We start from the raw sequence: 19745 nt of genomic DNA, 5'->3' as shown, positions 1-19745 counted from the left end.
ATTCGCGTTCGAGAATGCACAAATATTTTATTTTACCAATTTCTTAAAGAGAAAATTGTGTGACGACTCTAAAAAGTCAAATCTAGTCTAATTGATATCATTAAATCATATTTCGATTCCTCACCTCATTTTATACTAGACGACTTCTAAGGAAATCGTAATCTCATTTCGTTTTACTAGGATCGAGAGGAAGGTAATTCACGAGATTTAATGAAATCGATATTAAGTTAGACTCTAGTTTATCCTATCATTTTTATTTCTCATCCTTTCGAAATTCGATAAGAATGTAAGTTTTGAGGCTAAAACTATTGAGTCAAAATTACGCTTTAAGTTGTTGACCATTTTTAGACGTTACAACATTTCTAGGGACCATTTTGATCGCTCAAGTTCTTTATCAGGAGATGAGACTCGAGGTACATTGACCATTTCCCGAGATTCACCGCCTGTTCCTTCGATTTCGTCGCACAAATCCTTGATAAATTCTGATATATCTATAGAGTTGAGGGTTTTATTAGGAAGAGACTTCTTGTATGATGAAGAAGAGGAATGTTTGGACTTGTGGGAGGATGACTTCTCTTCAGATGTCTCCTCGTCTGATGAGATCTTCACAACGACCATGGACGCCTGCTCTTCGGTCGAAGAAGAAGACAGTTGATCATTATCTGCTTCAGATGCCTTCTTGGAAACAGGGGTTGAGAGCTACTCAGCTTCTTTAGAGGGTTCCCCTTAATAAACGGGGTATTCTTCTGCTCAGATGCTGGGGGAGCAACTTCATATGGTTCCTTCTAGCAAAACGGAGGCAGCTTCTCCGTAGAGTGGAGAGCTAATACCTATCTTTCTTCAACGGACATCTATTGTTGCTCGATGATGTGAAGAGCTGCCTACTCTTCAACCACCGAGAGCTGCTTACTCTTCAAACACCGAGAATTTCTCACATAGTTTGGGGTTAGTTGACCCAAATATGATGTGATCCACATAGATTTGAACAAACAATATATGCGAATCTTTAGTAAATCTGAAGAGTGTTTTATCTACTATTCCAATGATAAAATCACGCTCAAACAAAAAGTAAGTCAAAGTTTCATACCAAGCTCTAGGAGCTTGCTTAATACCATATAAAGCTTTATCCAATTTAAAGACATGATGAGGAAAAAAGAATAATTTTGAAAACTAGGAGGTTGTTCAACATACACATCTTCATTTAATAGACCATTAAGAAAAATACTTTTAACATCCATTTGATAAACTTTCAACATTTTAAATGTTGCATAAGCTATGAAGATTCTGATACTTCAATTCTAACCACAGGGGTGAATGACTCCTCAAAGTAAATTCCTTCCTCTTGCCGATATCCTTGAGCTACTAATCGGGCTTTTTTTCTTATAACTAATCCATATTCACTTAGCTTGTTTCTAAAAACCCATCTTGTTCCAATAACTGATTGATCATTCAGTCTTGGAGTAAGATGTCACACTTTGTTTCTTTCAAATTGATTTAGCTCCTCTTGCATAACATTGATCTAATCTGGATCAAGAAAGGCTTCATCGATTTTCTCAGGCTCAATTTGAGTGATAAAAGTAGAGTTTTCAAAATCATCTATTAATTGTTTTCTTGTCCTAAAAGGTGCATTAGGATTACCTATTATTTGTTCAAATGGATATTTTATATTCCATTTGAATTTCAGTCCTAAAAGGTTAGACGTTTGGTCAGATGGCTCTACAACGTCTGGACTGTTAGCAACCTATTGACTTATAGTTTGGTCGTCTGGTTGAATATCAACCGGATTAGCCATGTGTTCAGAAGTGCTATTTCTGTTTACTGGAACTTCATCACCACTCTCAGATTAAAGAGTAGATTAAAGAGTAGCAGCCTCCATCATGTTAGCAACTTGAATGATTTCGTTAGAATTGCTTTCAACAGATTCATCAAAGACAATATGGAAAGGTTCTTCAATAGTTAGAGTTTTTTTATTATACACTCTATAAGCTTTACTAACTGAAGAATAGCCTAACATAATTCCAGCATCTTCTTTAGCGTCAAAAAAGTCAAATGATTTTTCTTATTTTTATGAATAAAACACTTACATCCAAATATCCTAAAATATGAAATTTTAGGAGTTTTTCCATAAAAAATTTCGTAAGGTGTTTTATTAATACGTTTATTGATCATTGACCTATTTTATGTATAGCATACTGTGTTTATAGCTTCTGCCCAAAGTCTTTGAGAGACACCTGAGTCAGCTAGCATAAATCTCGCTACTTCCTTCAGTGTCTTGTTCCTCCTTTCAACAACACCATTTTATTATGGAGTTCTAGCAATAGACAAGTCGTGTCTAATACCAAACTCCTCAAGGAAGGAAAACAAAGTTTTGTTGGTGAACTCGGTACCTCTATCACTTATTATCTTTATGATGCTTAAAGATTTTTTCATTTTGAAGTCTTCTAAGGATCTTTATTAGATTTTCAGCAGTCTAATTCTTAAATTTCAAAAATATAACTTAAATAAATATAGAATAATAATCAATAATGAAAATGGTTTATCTCATTCCCCATAAACTGGTGATTGAGATTGGACCAAACATATCCATGTGCAATAACTCTAGACACCTGTCGGATTGGATATTCCCTTTGTTTTTGAAAGTTGATCTGACATGTTTGCCCATATGACAAGCAGGACATATCTTATCTTTTGAAAACTTAAGTTTAGGTATTCTAGAAACTAAATCTTTTGAACAAAGGTTGTTAATGGTTTTAAAATTCAGATGGTTTAATCTTTTATTCCATAGTCGGTTTTGATCATTTTTGGCTATCATGCTTAAATGATCAGACGTATTATTTTTTCAGTTCATTTTGTAAGAATTTCCTACGTCGTTTCCTATTAGAAGAGTGTTACCTTGATGATCTTTAATTAAGCATGCATGTTTTTGAAAATCAATAGTATATCCATTTTCACACATTTGGCTAATATTGATCAGGTTATAGCATAAGTTTTCTACTAGCAGCACATCTTTGATAGTGAGGTTACTGTTAGGATCTAGGTAGCCGCTGGAGGACCGGGGGTTGGACCGGTTAGCGGTTCTCACTCGAAGGGTGGTGGTTAATCCGGTTAGAGATTAACACCGGGGTTTCAATACTACACAACCTGTCACAAACCCTTGAACTAGGTTCAAGCGCGGAAGAGGTTTGCTTTCAGGTTGAAGCAGCACACTTGTTTGATGGACAAGGCCGGTTTCGGATGATGGAGATTTGAAAATGGTGGGTCGGTTTCGGTAATTTGGAAATTCGGTATGGATAGTATAGAGTCGGTTTAGAGCGGTGTAATTGAGTTAGTTGGTTAGACAATGGAGCCGGCAGAAAGGAAATAACAAGACAGATTTTATGGATGTTCGGAGATAAAACTCCTACGTCACCCCTTCCTCTCGAAACCGCGAGAAGGATATTCACTAAGGAATACAAGTACAATCCGATCGAGACTTATTTCCTGCTCGATAACACTCTTACAATTTACACCGAAATTGTAATACACACATTAACTTTAGCACTTAGGCTTTCTTAGAATAACACAATCTTATCACTTGTAGTAAATGCTCTTAGCGTTTCACTTATTCCATTGTGTGTCCCGCATTTACTCTTCTTCAACTGCCCCTTTTATAGGTGAAATATGCCAACGGTCATATTTCACTGCCTTGAATCTGATTGGCTGAGCAGAGGTGCAGTGATTCAGTGTTTCAGAGATTCAGACCTGCGGTCGTTTCCTCAGACCTGATGGTCAACCTCAGACCTGGCATTCTGTCTCAGACCTGGCGGTCTGTTCTTCCGGTATGTAAGACAAACCTGCCAGGTTTGTCTTTTACTTGATGTAGGCACTGTCTGTTGGACAGTTGTCTGTACTTGGAAGATCTTCTTTCTGACTTATTCCGAAGTGGAAAGATCCGGTAGTACTGTCTTCTGCAGCCTACAGTCTTTCCTCAGACTTGCATGGATATGGAAGTGTTCAGTCTGTTCATTTGGTATCATTCTCAGTAGATACCCGAATTGTCTTCTTGTACTGGTCGGCCGCTTGACTTAGCCGAATGGCTTTTGGTATGAGTGATGTAACCGGACTTCTTCCGGTTATTTCTCTACCTTGTGGCTGATCGGCTGTTTGATGATTCCGGTTTTAAGCTTTGGCCGATCCTTTCTTTGTGCGGTCATGTTCCGAGTATTCTTGATCGGTTTAGTAGCTTGACCGGCTAGTTTTCTTAGCCGGTTCTTTTGTTTATCCGGTCCGGTTTCTTGTTCCTGCATGGAAGGTTTATTAAGTTAGGTTTATTTGAACCGGTCTGATTTTATCTAACAATTTCTCCCTTTTTGATTATTTTATTTAAAATTATCAAAATCATGTAAGTTTGCAACCGTAGGCCGGTTGTTTTGTTTGTCCGGATTTTTGAAACTGACTTAGGAGAATTTTTCGAAAAAAAATTTGAGAAAAATTTTGGAAGAGTCTTTATCTTTTATCTTATCAATTTCTCCCTTTTTGATTATTTTATTTAAAATTATCAAAACTAAGTAGAGATGCAAGAGATGGCCGGTTTCAAAAATAGCTTTATATATAGTATAGATAACCGAAAATAACATAATATATAAAACACTAAGATAAGTAAAGGAAAGAGAGCCCCTATTCCGAGTCCGAGAAGTCATATATGCTCTTTTTCTTCTTCGGTTGCTGTCGACTGGTCGGTTCGGAAGGTCGTTGTCTTGTAGACCGGGACTACAATTGTTCTTCGACTTCCTCTTCGACTTGGTCGGCCTGCTGCGATGTACTCGTGATGACCGTTTCAGTGACCTCGTTGAGCAGGTCAGCTATTTGAACTTTCTTAGGGGCCTCCCTCTTTCGCTTTTTCGGCGCTGAAGCGGAGGCGGCCGCCTTTTTCTTCTTGTTTTCGGCTGCGAAGTCTTCCAGCCTCCGTGTTTGCCTTTCCAACCGCTCAGCATCCTCCGCTGCTTGAGCGGCTGCTTTCTTAGTAAGTCCTGGGAAAATGGCCTCTGCCCTTTTAATCCTTTCGGCTTCCGCTTCCTTCTCGGTAAGTTGAGAAGAACGCGGTGCCTCCTTCTCTTTACTTATTTCGGCGTCCAGCGCATCCTGGACCCTCTTAGCCACTTGAGCATCAGCCGCTACAGCCGCGGCGTCCGCGTTCACCTTTACCCTTAGCATTTCGGCAACTTGTTCGGAAAGCGCCTTCAGTTCGGCCACGAGATCCACATTTTTCTTCTCGAGTTCGGAGACTCGATCGAGTGTTGTGCCCACCAGGTCATCACTCATCGATGTCAACCGTTGATCGGTCTCTCTTTCAAGCCGGTCGAAGTCTCCCTTTAACTCGGAGGTCAAATCCTCCAAAATTTCGGTTCGCTTGACATATTTACCGCGCAGAGCCGCCTCTTCCTGCAGATCTTCGTCGACTTCTGAGATTCGGTCCCGATTGGAATTCAAGAGAAACCATGTGGTGTCGGCGAACTTGAGTGCCGAGCCAGTGATTCTTTGGACTCTATCCTTGAATGGCTGAACCGCAGAGTCTTCAAACTCTTGAATGCGGTTATCAATCCGTTTTGCGGTTGAGTCTTCAAGCCTTTGGAGATGGCCCTCAACCCACTCCTTTGTGAAGTCTGATGCGGAGACTTCCGGTTGTGGAGGAGGTGATTGCCCAGTGAGATTGGGATCGGCTCTTTCATCGGAATCTTTGGATGCCGCATTCTCCCTTGGAGGTGTTGGACAGTGATCCGGAGACGTATCGATCCGGGGAGCAGTATAAACCGGTATTTTCATTCGGCTGCATATTGCCTCTAGCCGTTCGATTTCTTGAGTAAGTTCCCCTTTGGCTTTTTCAAGCCTTTCTAACACCCGCGGTGCTAAGGTGTCTTCCGGTCCGACCGTTTTGAGCTCCTCCGTAATTTTCCGGATGCGTGTTGTTAGCTTCCGTAGTTGGACCTTCGGTTTTAAGAGGCAGGTTCGGTGTTGTACCTTTTGAAGTGTGTTGGAGTTTGTAAGGTTCATGATCAAGTCTTCCACCTCCTCCAATCTTTGGATGCACTCCACGTCTGTGTGGCCCGGTAGGATTTCTCTATACGGTGTGCCGTACCGGTGGTCGTGCCATTCCAGGTATAATTCTTCAATTGTCTCGGCTCGCTTTTTGACGCCCTGAAGGAGTTTCAGAGATATCCTATCGGCCTCTGCTTCTTCGGCCTCCTCCTTCTCTTTGTCGCCGCCTTCATCATCGGCTTCTTTATCAACCTCTTCTCCACCCTCTTTTCCACCCTCGGTGGTCTCAGGGTTGGTGTTAGGTCCGACATCATTGGGGCTGTGGGCCGAATGGTCGTCTTCATTGACCGATCTATCATCCTCGGTCTTCTCCGTGTCGGTTCTCTCAGAGAAGGAAGCCGACTCCTCATCCTCGGTTTGCTGCGGCGGTTCCGAGAAAGTTACTGTCTCCTTTCTTTTACTTTCAGCCTTTGCTTTGGCTGGGGCCGCTTTCTTGTCGGCTTTCTTCTTTCGGCCACCTGTGGAACCGGGGGCCGGCTGTTTCCTTTCTAAGAATTGCTTCGATCTGATGAGGCATCGATTTGCGACCACGAAGCCGGGACCGATGTCGATATTGTGGTGAAGGAAGATCTTACCGAGAGGAACGACGTATCCCCACGACCGGTTTGAATCCGGTTTCACCATATCCATTAGGTTGCTGAACACCGCTTTTGCCCAGTTGACCTTTCTTCCCTCTATCAGGCCGATCAGCATCCTGATTTTGTCCTTTGTGAGGTTGCTGTAGTTTCCTCCCCTCGCCAGAATCGCCCTTACGAAGATGTCACATATTGGGATATACTCCGGCTTCAACATTTGTTTGCTGCCGGATACTTTGATCGGCTCTTTAGTTGCCGATAGGATCTGGCAAGCCGCCTCAAAGGTTTTCTGCTCTATGTCTGCCGTTGCATCCTGGCCGGTTGTCGGAAGGCGCAGGCTCTCTGCCACCGATGCCTCGGTGAGCTCTATTTCAGAACCGCATATAGTCGCGGTGATTTTGTCGTTGGTGATGGTTGCGGTTTTGAAGAATTCTTCGACCGCATCTTTGTATATAACATGAGGACCGCCAAGGAAATATTCCAGACCGGTTTTGACTATCCGGTCAAGAACCTCCTTTGCCTCGGACGTGCCTTTCAACCGGATTTCCTCGAAATCCACCCGAGATAGGTGTCTAAACAAAGCCGAACCATGCCCCATCTTAGAATTTGAAAGAGTTTGAGAGATAACCGCTTTAGAGAGTTAGATAGCTTAGAGAGAGAAAGTAGATTCGCGTGAGAATGAAATAAAATGACCGAGAGTCCCTTTTATAGATGCGGTTTGGAAGCCCAACCGTCCCATCAATATTAGGCGGGAATTTTCCCTCCAAATTGAAAGAAGCGGCAAACCATGGGCGGGAGAGAATGGGCGCCAAACCAAGGGGCGGCAGTTTTGGGCGGGAGGTTTCCCTCCAAAGCCTTCATTAATGACGCACTTTCCTTTTTGAAACCGAGATTGATGGTGCAGTTTCTAAGTCTAACCGATTATTTTAAGGAATCAGAGTGTTTGCAATTTATTTTAAGTAATTTTATGTGACCGGATAAGAACGCGGTTATAGTTTGAAGATTTTAACCGGTTACTTAGATAAATGTTCAAGGAATTAAGAGGACACGCTCATTTAAACCGAAATGAGATTGAGTTCAAGAAATATTGCATAAAGAAAACCGACAGAAAATTCGGTATAGGCATTCATAAATAATGGAAAGTACAGCCTATGAAAAAGACATTCTAGAAATTCGGTCTATTGTCGAATCCTTGTCGAGGATGGTCGAGGAGGAGGCCGGTGTCTCTGGTCCAAACTCTGGCCGGTACCCAAGAATCAGCTTACTGATATGCGGTGCATAACCGAGACCTCTCTTGGTCAGCACCATATTCTTGAGGTTTTCGAAAATGACCGTTGACCAGTTGATGGCCGATTCGCAAAGGATGTGGGTCATGATGTTGTAGGTATTTCTAGAATACCGTTGATTCGGCGATTGACACAGGATCGAACGGGTCACGATTTCGAGAAGTAGTTGACCGTGACTAGCAAGCTGGGTTTTTGGCCCATAGTGTTCCACCGGAGAGGGGGTGGCCGATAGGTATTGGGCGAGTTCAAATCCCGCTAGGTCCTCTATGGTTGAGAATCCTTTAGTAGGTAGATCGAATAGTGAGGCAAATTCAACCTCATCGATCCAGAATGTGTGGTCTCTGACGGTAGAGACGATATACTTTCCCCTGATGCAGGCGCTTCGAAAGAAGGCCTTGACATCTTCTAGGAGAATTGGACCGGCCTCTTCAAGAAAAGGTTGAAGACCGGTTTCAGTGAGAGAGTGGAACATTAACTTCTGTTCAGGATTACCGTCCATCTCGTCTATGCAAGAGTTGAAGTCAATGCTTAAGAAGTTACCTAAAGTTCGGCTCGGCATGATTTCGGTATTGAGAGAGAGAGGATTCAAAGTATCTTAGAAGTGTTCTTATGCTTTCGTATGAGGTAAGTTGATTAGAGGATGACACCTTATATAGGGTCGGTTTTGGAGGGAAAACATAAGCTTTGATTGTTAGTTTTGTTTTATTAAGCAAAAGAATCTTTATGTTTCCAAGGTGCATGGAGAAGAGGCAGATTGCGGAGCCCGAGGTAGGTGTTAGTTGAGAAGTAACCAGGTTAGTTGGATATTAAATGTTCAAGTGGTTGGGAGTTAACTCATTAATTAGGGATTCCTTTTTCATTGAATGCACTAATCATAACCGAGATTAATTAGTTGAAACCGAAAATAACATAGTATAGTGCCGAACATGCATGGATAATAGTGAAGAAAACATGAGATCAAAAGAAACATAAGTGAAACCGAAGAGGATGTAGATCAGACCGAAACGATCAATCATAGGTTGGATAAAGATACACCCGGTGTATGAAGCAAAACGACCGGGTGCAAGAAGGAGTGACTTAGTGTGCATAAGAGTTGACGACACCATTGCGGCGGTTTCTCCTCCTCCAAGCTCTCTCGAACCGCTCATAAAAGGAGTCGGTTACTTCTTTAGTCAGCACCTGGGCTTGGTTCAAACCTTCTCCGGGACAGGTTGGAACACCAAGCTCCACAAGAAGACAGCTTAGTTGGGGGATGAAACCGACTGATCGAATGCCAACCATCCAGATAAGGATGTCAAACAGCACCCTAGACCAGTTCACCGGTGTGCCGGTGATTATAGCCGCCATCATGTTGAAGTTCGAGGTACAGTAGGTATTTGTGACATCCTTTCCGAAGATGCTCTTACCAATCACATCATTGAGGAGCTGATATTCAGCCCTTAGGCGTGATTTTGTACCATGATCTTCAACCGGTTCGTCAGATCGTGCGAAGGCGATGGATATCTCGGCTTTTATGTCGGCTGAAACTTCTAGGTCCGTTATCCCGTGCTTTGGCAGGCTAAAGCACCGCGCAAAGTCCCTTTCGGTGAAATCAAAGACAATACCTCCCACTTTAGATTGAATGTGAGTTTCAAAGTGGGGGGAGCCTCTAAACACCCTGGCGTGATAGAAGAACTCCAGAATAGATTCAGGATAGATGGTATGTTTGTCGTCTAGGAAGTTCTGAAGACCGGTTTCCTCCAGAGATTTGATTATCTTGTAAATCTCATAGTGCTCTGTGTTTGAACAGGATTGAAAATCAACCTGAAGGATGTTGGGAAACTGAGACATTTTTTTTTAGTGAGAGGATAATCTTTTGTCTTGTGAGTGTTGTGGTGAATGGTTACTTCACTTAAATACTAATTTAGGGATTATCCTATTGTCCAGGCATTAAATGAGATGATATCTATTAACTGCAGGATAAGAGATATTGCATGAAATAGGTATATTTGCAGTCTAGGATGTTGGTCATAGGCCTGGACTGTGAAAGATATCAAAAGATCTTCACGTCTTTTTAGGCGCGACCATTTTATTTTGAAAAGACAATGTTTCAGAACAGACATCTATAAACACTGATAATTATTCCACTTCTGTTTGAATTTCAAATAATCTAAGATGACCTGCTTCCGAACCGGTCAGTCATCAGTTGTTCATCCCGATGCGGTTATTTGATGCATGCACCAAGTAGCCGGTCGGTTTACTCTATCTGATGAACTGGGCGGTTCTTCCATAGGTAGCTCGAAAATTTGAAGTCCAACAGTTTAGGAGGAACTACCGGTTTTGTCTGTCCGAACTGGTTTCCCTTTAAGCATCCTTAGGAAGGATCTGGCTAATGTCGGTTAAGACGAGAGTAAGTCTGAATTGAGAGAACTTAGCTTCTTATAGAGGCTTAGTGAAGATATCGGCTACTTGTTGATCGGTCGATACGTATTCCAGCCGGATATGCTTCAACGTGACATGTTCCCGGATGAAGTGGTGCCGTATGTCGATATGCTTGGTTCTGGAGTGGAGAACCGGGTTGTAGGTGATCGCAATGGCACTTGTATTGTCACAGAAGATCGGGGACTCTTCGGCAATGATACCGAAATCCTTCAGTTGTTGTTGAATCCAGAGGAGTTGAGAGCAGCAACTTCCGGCCGCCAAGTATTCAGCTTCCGCGGTTGATGTGGCCACCGATGTCTGTTTCTTGCTATGCCATGACACCAGTCGGTCACCTAGGAATTGGCATGTTCCGCTGGTGCTCTTTCTGTCAATCTTACACCCTGCGTAGTCTGCGTCTGAGTAACTTGTTAGATTAAAGGATGAGTCCTTTGGGTACCACAGGCCGACATCAGGTGTTCCCTTTAGATACTTCAGTATCCTTTTTGCGGCTGTGTAGTGAGATTGTTTTGGGTTTGCTTGGAATCTCCCACAAACACCAACTGCAAATAGGATGTCCGGTCTACTCGCTGTCAGGTACAGTAGAGAGCCGATCATCCCTCGGTATGCAATCTGGTCTACCGATTGGCCCTCATCGTCCCTGTCTAATTTAATCGATGAGCTCATTGGAGTAGATGCCGAGGAGCAGGTGTCCATCCCGAACTTCTTTAGTAGCTCCTTGGTGTATTTAGGTTGGCTAATGAATGTTCCTTCTTTGAGTTGTTTAACATGAAGACCTAGGAAGAAACTTAATTCTCCCATCATACTCATTTCAAACTTGTCAGTCATCATTTTTGAAAACTTATCACATAACTTAGGATCGGTTGAGCCAAAAATAATATCATCTACATAGATTTGAACAAGTAGGATATGTTCCTTCTTTTGAAATTTAAACAATGTTTTATCCACCGAACCGATGGTGAAATCATGTTGTAATAGAAATGCGGTTAGTGTATCATACCAGGCTCTAGGTGCTTGCTTTAGACCGTATAAAGGTTTATTTAGCCGGTATACATGGTTTGGAAATGCGGCGCTTTTGAAACCGGGTGGTTGTCCAACATACACTTCCTCACGTAGATCACCGTTCAGAAATGCACTTTTAACATCCATTTGAAAAACCTTAAAGTTTTTGAAAGCAGCAAAGGCTAGAAAAATCCTAATGGCTTCAATTCTAGCTACAGGGACAAATGACTCTTCAAAATCAATGCCTTCTTCCTGTTTGTAGCCTTGAGCCACTAATCTGGCTTTGTTCCTCGTGACTAAACCGTCCTCATTGAGTTTGTTTCTAAATACCCATCCTGTTCCTATGACCGATTGATCTTTCGGTCTAGGGACTAGGTACCAGACTTTACTACTCTCGAACTGGTTTAGCTCTTCTTGCATTCCCAAGATCCAATCCGGATCTGACAATGCTTCATCTATTCTTTTCGGTTCAATCTGGGATATAAAAGCGGAATTAAAATATCCTTCCAGAAGTTGACCCATAGTTCGAACAGGTTCTGAAGGGTCACCTATAATTTGCTCAGGAGGATGTTTACTGTTTCTTCTGAGATTCAGTTCAGGAGTGTCTACCAAATTACCGTTTACTTGATCAAGGCTAGACATGTCGGTAGGCTGAACGAGATTGTCAGACCGACCGACTTCCTCGGATTGGACCGAAGTTTTAGCTTCCTGTTGTGGAACAGCTTGATCCGGCTGGGTTTCAATGTTACCCATTTGGTCATGGACAAACCGCCTGAAGACCGGAGTCTCATCTTCACTGTTAGAATGAATATCGTTGTTTTCCAATCTGTTGTGTAGATCAAAGCATGAAGCAGTATTGCTTTCAACCGATTCATCGAAAACAACGTGAATTGTTTCCTCCATGGTTGTAGTTCTATTATTATATACTATATATGCTTTACTTACTGCTGAATATCCTAGCATGATCCCGGTATCGGTTTTTGCATCAAACGCAGTGAGTTGGGTTTTACCATTTATGTGTATATAACACTTACACCCAAAAATCCTGAGGTAATTGAGTTTGGGAACCCTGTTAAAATAAACTTCATACGGTGTTTTGTTGTGAAATTTGTTTATTAAAGACCGGTTTTGTGTATAACATGCAGTGTTGATAGCCTCAGCCCAAAATTTCTGAGCAATGCCGGAATCGGCTATCATGGACCGTGCGGCTTCCTTGAGAGTCCGGTTTCTTCTCTCGGCCAGGCCATTTTGTTGAGGAGTCCTAGCACTAGACAACTCGTGTCTAATGCCGGATTCATCAAGATATGCAGTTAATGTACTGTTGGTAAATTCGGTACCTCGATCACTTCGAATGCTATTAATACGAGTTGATTTTTCATTTTGCAGGCGCTTAAGAAGTGTAATCATGTTTGATACGGTTTCACGTTTAGATGGTAAGAATATTACCCATGTAAATCTAGAGTAATCATTAATAACTACCATGGTGTAGAGCATACCTCCTAGGCTAACAACCTGAATTGGTCCAAATAAATCCATGTGAAGAAGATCTGAACATCGGCTAGATTGAATATTTCCTTTACTCTTAAAAGATGACCTAGTCTATTTACCCATTTGACATGCTGAGCAAACCTTATCCTGGTTAAATACTATATCAGGAATGCCCTCAACTAGCTTTTTACCACGAATGTAGTTTAAAGTTTTCATGTTTAAATGGTTTAGTCTTTTGTGCCACAGCCAGGTTTGATCAGTCTTAGCTATCATGCATATAGGATATTCTACTCTAGTTTTCCAATCTACCTTGTAAATGTTACCTATCCTATTTCCGGTTAGCAGTACAATACCTTGAGAGTTCTTAACTAAGCATGCATGTTTAAGAAATTCTACCGTGTATCCAGCATCACACATCTGACTAATGCTAAGTAGGTTAAAACGTAGGTTTTCAACTAAAAGTACATTATCAATGGTTAGGTTACCATGGACAATCTTACCCTTGCTCACAGTTTTACCTTTTGAGTTGTCACCAAAAGTGATTAAAGCACCGGTTGCTACTCTGATGTTAGTTAGCATATTGCTGTTTCCGGTCATGTGCCTGGAGCAGCCACTGTCCAAGAACCATTCAGAGCTTCCTAGCCGTTTCTTTGGGTCCTGCAAAATGTGCATATTTACAACTATTTGGTACCCACATTTACTTGGGTCCACATGCGATTAGTCCCTTAGGTACCCAAACCTTAATAAACCGGACGGTTTTCTTTGCTAGGGTTTTAACTGTCCTTTTGGCACTCGGTCTCGTGTATCTCGGTTTTCCTACAAAGGTCTTAAATGGTGATGGTCTTTGGTTCGGTGATCTGTAGTTTGACATACGCGGTTCAGGAAAGGCTTTCATATGTTTGAGAATTTCGGCTTTTCTTTTCACGGGGTCAAGCCATGATTCGGTTGGACCAACATAGTCGTATTTTAGCTTTTCTTCCCTATAGTATGTGGTCTCCTCTTCTTCAGCGGTCCAGGAGCTTTTAAGAAATTTTATAAAGGGAAGATTTCCTCTTGTGAGCCTTGCTTTCTTTCTAGGTTTTCGGTCTTTGGAGCTATTCTCCGTGTATCCTAGGCCAAACTTTCAACGAGGATGCCTGTAGTGTCTATTCATGTTCTTTACTATATCGCTAGATCTCTTATAGGCGGCCATCTTATATTGAAGTCGGACATTTTCTTCCTCGGTTAATTCTCTAGCCGGTTCACTAGATTGTTCGGTCTTAGGATCTAATTCGGTTTCTAAAGTATGGGTATCATCAGGTTGTACGACCTCCGGTTCGGTTATAATGAGTACCTCTGGTTTTGTCGGAATGGGTACTATGGGATCGGTTCTAATGTTGAGGTGCTTAGGTAGCATGGTTAGTAGGTTCTTATATTCTTATACCATGTCATTCAATGCATTGTATAATTCATCTTTAGTGAATTCTTCACAAAGAGAGTCAAATACCTGTTCCTCATTTTCCATGAGACACGTGAGTTCATCATCACTGTCACTGTGAGCCCATAGACTCCCTCCATCGTCGGCTATCAGTGCTTTCGGTTCCTCACTTCCTTCACCGGTTTGTTGATAATTGTTTCGGTCATTTTGATAATCCGGTTTCTGGGTATCCCTTCTTGGTTTCCTGCATTCCCACTTGAAATGTCCCAAACAGTTACAGTTATAGCATCTTACATTGGATTTGTCACCATAGTAGTTGTTTGTCGGTTGGCTTCTTTTCATGAACCTCCCAAACTTCTGTGCAAGCATTGCCATGGCATCCTCAGTGAACTGTTCGGCGGTTCTGATCGGTACGGGTGCAGGAACCGGTGCCGGTGCAACTGGTTCTGTAGATGTGATTAGTGCTCTGGTTGATGTTGAGGCCGAGACTTCTTTTTCAGTCCTGGATCTCATTTCGAACTCATATGCCTTAAGATCTTCGAATACATCGTATAGTTTCATCTTACGTAGGCTCTTTGATTCCCTCATTATCATTGTTTTTATGTCCCAAGCACTTGGAAGAGATCTCAAAGCTAGTGAACTCATAAGCCAGTGATTCCCTCATTACCTCTTTGTTGTCATACTTCTTGCCCAGAGTTGCTAACTCATCTAACACACCAGTGAACCGGTCACTGTATTCCTTCATAGTTTCTCCTGGTTTCATCTTGATGCTCTCAAACTTCTGTGTGGCCACCATTATCTTGTTCTCCTTTGTTCTTTCATTTCCCTCAAAGATCTGGATAACCGTGTTCCATGTCTCCTTCGCGGTTTGGCAGTCTCTGATCTTGTAGTATGTGTTTATGTCCACACTGTTGGAGATCCGGTTTCTAGCATGATTATCCAGGTTGTTTCTTCTCCTATCTTCAGCCGTCCATTCTTTTATATCTTTATCAATGAATATTGGTCCTTCGGTCAGAATGGACTCCATTTCATCATCCAACGTGACTAAATGCAGGTGCATGCGTGCCTTTCAGTTGGCAAAGTCATCACCCTCTAGCATTAGAGGCCTATCCTGATACATACTTGCTTGAGTATTGAAACTAACTGCTCTGATACCAATTGTTAGGATCTAGGTAGCCGCTGGAAGACTGGGGGTTGGACCGGTTAGCGGTTCTCACTCGAAGGGTGGTGGTTAATCCGGTTAGAGATTAACACCGGGGTTTCAATACTACACAATCTGTCATAAACCCTTGAACTAGGTTCAAGCGCGGAAGAGGTTTGCTTTCAGGTTGAAGCAGCACACTTGTTTGATGGACAAGGCCGGTTTCGGATGATGGAGATTTGAAAATGGTGGGTCAGTTTCGGTAATCTGGAAATTTGGTATGGATAGTATAGAGTCGGTTTAGAGCGGTGTAATTGAGTTAGTTGGTTAGACAATGGAGCCGGAAAAAAGGAAATAACAAGACAGATTTTATGGATGTTCGGAGATAAAACTCCTACGTCACCCCTTCCTCTCGAAACCGCGAGAAGGATATTCACTAAGGAATACAAGTACAATCCGATCGAGACTTATTTCTTGCTCGATAACACTCTTACAATTTACACCGAAATTGTAATACACACTTTAACTTTAGCACTTAGGCTTTCTTAGAATAACACAATTTTATCACTTGTAGTAAATGCTCTCAGCGTTTCACTTATTCCACTGTGTGTCCCGCATTTACTCTTCTTCAACTGCCCCTTTTATAGGTGAAATATGCCAACGGTCATATTTCACTGCCTTGAATCTGATTGGCTGAGCAGAGGTGCAGTGATTCAGTGTTTCAGAGATTCAGACCTGCGGTCGTTTCCTCAGACTTGATGGTCAACCTCAGACCTGGCATTCTATCTCAGACCTGGCGGTCTGTTCTTCCGGTATGTAAGACAAACCTGCCGGGTTTGTCTTTTACTTGATGTAGGCACTGTCTGTTGGACAGTTGTCTGTACTTGGAAGATCTTCTTTCTGACTTATCCCGAAGTGGAAAGATCCGGTAGTACTGTCTTCTGTAGCCTATAGTCTTTCCTCGGACTTGCATGGATATGGAAGTGTTCAGTCTGTTCCTTTGGTATCATTCTCAGTAGAAACCCGAATTGTCTTCTTGTACTGGTCGGCCGCTTGACTTAGCCGAATGGCTTTTGGTATGAGTGATGTAACCGGACTTCTTCCGGTTATTTCTCTGCCTTGTGGCTGATAGGCTGTTTGATGATTCCGGTTTTAAGCTTTGGCCGATCCTTTCTTTGTGCGGTCATGTTCCGAGTATTTTTGATCGGTTTAGTAGCTTGACCGGCTAGTTTTCTTAGCCGGTTCTTTTGTTTATCCGGTCCGGTTCCTTATGCCTGCATGGAAGGTTTATTAAGTTAGGTTTATTTGAACCGGTCTGATTTTATCTAACAGTTACCATGGATAATCTTACCATTACCCACGGTTTTACCTTTGTTGTTATCACCAAAAGTGATCTTAGGTCCTAAGCTTTTGGTTATGTCGGCCAACAGTTGTCTGTCACCTGTCATGTGTCTAGAGCATCCACTGTCCATGTACCAAATAGATTCCTCCAAGAAGCTAACCTAATTTACCTACAAATAAAATATTTACAGAATTGGTACCTATATTCACTTGGGTCTGTGGTTGATCAGTCCCTTGGGGATCCATATTTGGGTTGTCTTGATGGATCTCCCATTTTGTATAGTTAATAAAGCAAAAGATTTTGGTTTGGCAGATTTCTTTCTGCTTGTTGTTGATCCCTTAGATTTAGTAGATGAGTTTTGAGAATATCTTCTTGACTTTCTATCAAGTTTTTTCTTGCCAGACTTACTGGCTCCCCTCTTCTTTGGCTTAATCCAGCTTCAAGCTTGATTAACATATTTGATCCAATCTTTTAAAGTCAAGTTATCACAGACATGATTAGTTCCAATATCAGTAAAATCTCCCTTGACAAAGTTTATGGCCTTAAGCTCGTATTTTACTGGGTTCAACTTTTTATTGGACTTGTCTAGGTTGTCATTATCAAATCCTAAACCGGATTTGCATCCGGCATACCGTTGTTGACTAACCATTTGTCTGACTGTATCCCCATATTTCGTCCAAGAACTAACCACGTAAGTTAACCAAAATCATTCAATAATAAAAACCTAAATATAAAAATCTAAATCAAACAAACTAAATAAAAAAACCTAAATCTATCAATAAATCAAACCAACCTAAATCAAGAAACCTAAATCTATCAATAAATCAACATATCTAACTTATCAACCTACATAACTAATCTAAACATATCTAACTTACCAAACTAAACTTAAATCACTAATATAAACATTTCTAACTTACCAAACTAAACCTAAATCACATATCTAAACTATTCGTATTACCTGGCGGTGGGGGAGGCGGATCGGCAGGGATGAAGGACGGCTTTCGGCGTAGATATTATCGACGACGGACGACTTTAACGGTGGTGGCATTATCAAAGGTAGGGACATAAGAAGGTAACAGCGGTGACAGATTCATCAAAGAGGGAAAGAAGAAGGGAACGACAGAATCGGGGAAGATGGAAAGAAGAAGGGAAAAAGAAGAAGTCACAGTTTTATATTTAAAATAATTAATGTCGTCGTTATTATGTGCCGATATTAATAATCATTTAATGATTATTAACAGCGCCTTTAGGAGGAAAACCATGGTTTTATAAATAAACACATTAACCACAATTTTCGTTTTCCAGTAGGTTCACATTATTAACCACAATGTTAAGTAAACCATGGTTAATAAATAAACACATTAGCCATGGCTTTACCTAACGTCGCCGTTAATGTGTGTTAACCAAGAAAATATTTCATTTTCTAGGATGTTCACATTATTAACCACGACGTTAGGTAAAACCATGGTTAATAACTTATCACAATAACCATGGTATTATCTAACGCCAACGTTAATGTGTGTTAACCAAGAAAACATTTTGTTTTCAAGTAGGTTCACATTATTAACCACGACGTTATGGTAGAACCGTGGTTAATAAATAAACACAATAACCACGATTTTACCCTACCGTCGTGGTTAATGTGTGTTAACTAATAAAATGTTTTATTTGTCAACAGGTTAACATTATTAACCATGGTGTTAAGGTAAAACCGTGGTTAATAAATAAATACATTAACCAAGGCTTTACTTAATACCGTGGTTAATGTTTTTTGGTGAATACATATTAACCACGATATTACATAATACCGTGGTTAAAGTGTACATATTAACCACGTCATTACCTAATGTCGTGGTTAATAATGTTTGATTAAAGAAATATTTTCATCATACAAACTCTGATGATAATTTAATGAAAATTCAATTCATTCTAACTATAGAAATTTGATAAATATTGAAAAAATTGTGACATCATATCATTTTTATTATTTGTAAATGTTTACATCTTATGAATCAACAAAAGAATCATTGAATCCTTCACCATATCATATGATTTTTATTATCTTGTTAATTATGTATTTTTCAAAAAAAAATCAATCTCCAAACGTGTAACATCACATTCTCTCAAAAAATCAATCTGTAAGGAACATGCTAAGTGACTGTAGGAATTGGTTTCTCTTTGTGATCTTCAACCAATTAACTTCTAACCAATATTCAATCGGGTTCTTTTTAGATATCTTCAATCTCCTTATAAAAAATTGAAGATTATCTCAAATGAACCCGGATTGAAATTTATTTTTTTTGAAGGAAATTAGTAATTTAGGATAAGTGGTTTCATCAATAGACAATTAGACTCTTCTTTGAAATTTCAAAGAATGGATTAATGATCATTGAGAAAATTTTGTAAGGGACGTGATAAGTGACTGCATGAATTGGTTTCTCGTTATGATCTTCCACCAATGAGGTTCTAACCAACATGATATGGGGTCCTTTTTAGATATCTTTAAATTATTTTAACAAAATGAAAAATTGTTAGGATCTAGGTCGCGGCTGGAGGACCGGGGTTGGGCCGGTTAGCGCGTCTCACTCAAAGGGTGGTGATTAATCCGGTTAGAGATCAACACCGGGGTTTCAATACTACACAAACTATCACAAACCCTTGAACCAGGTTCAAGCGCGGAAGAGGTTTGTTTCAGGTTGAAGTAGCACACTCACGAGATAGGCAGAACCGGTTTTTGGATAAGACAGGTTTGGAAGTTGCTGGGTCGGTTTTGGATCTTAGTGATTCGGTTTAGGTAGTGTTGAATCGGTTATAGCGGTGTAAATGGGTTAGTACAGATCGGTTAGAATATAGAGCCGACAGAAAGTAAATAACAAGACGGGTTTTTATGGATGTTCGGAGATAAAACTCCTATGTCACCCCTTCCTCTCGAAACCGCGAGAAGGATATTCACTAAGGAATACAAATACAATCCGATCGAGACTTATTTCCTGCTCGA

General features: G+C 41.0%; 1 protein-coding gene across 1 annotated transcript; it reads right to left on the bottom strand.

The window, feature by feature from the left end:
- Window positions 1-351: 351 nt before the first annotated feature.
- On the bottom strand, window positions 352-17795 carry LOC124942619 (calponin homology domain-containing protein DDB_G0272472-like). Its single transcript, XM_047483158.1, has 8 exons — window positions 17706-17795; window positions 17153-17212; window positions 9343-9739; window positions 6268-6533; window positions 5179-6174; window positions 4955-5121; window positions 2194-2281; window positions 352-675 (listed from the first exon to the last, which is right to left on the bottom strand). The coding sequence occupies exons 1-8, from the start codon at window positions 17793-17795 to the stop codon at window positions 352-354; spliced, it is 2388 nt and encodes a 795-aa protein (XP_047339114.1).
- Between the last annotated feature and the right edge of the window lie 1950 nt (window positions 17796-19745).

This window comes from Impatiens glandulifera, chromosome 1, assembly GCF_907164915.1.
Source record: "Impatiens glandulifera chromosome 1, dImpGla2.1, whole genome shotgun sequence".
NCBI classification, from domain to species: Eukaryota; Viridiplantae; Streptophyta; class Magnoliopsida; order Ericales; family Balsaminaceae; genus Impatiens; species Impatiens glandulifera.
The sequence above is the reverse complement of the archived record's forward strand: the minus strand, read 5'-3'. Positions and strand labels throughout refer to the sequence as shown.

What these genes read in the sequence shown, in the direction of transcription:
- LOC124942619 (XM_047483158.1), bottom strand. Translation starts at nt 17,795, where the DNA reads ATGCCACCACCGTTAAAGTCGTCCGTCGTCGATAATATCTACGCCGAA. An exon ending in TCCGCCTCCCCCACCGCCAG is followed by an intron (nt 17,213 to 17,705) that starts GTAATACGAATA and finishes TGACTTTAAAAG; the next exon opens with ATTGGATCAAATATGTTAAT. An exon ending in GGGCAGAAGCTATAAACACA is followed by an intron (nt 676 to 2,193) that starts GTATGCTATACA and finishes GTTTCCAAGAAG; the next exon opens with GCATCTGAAGCAGATAATGA.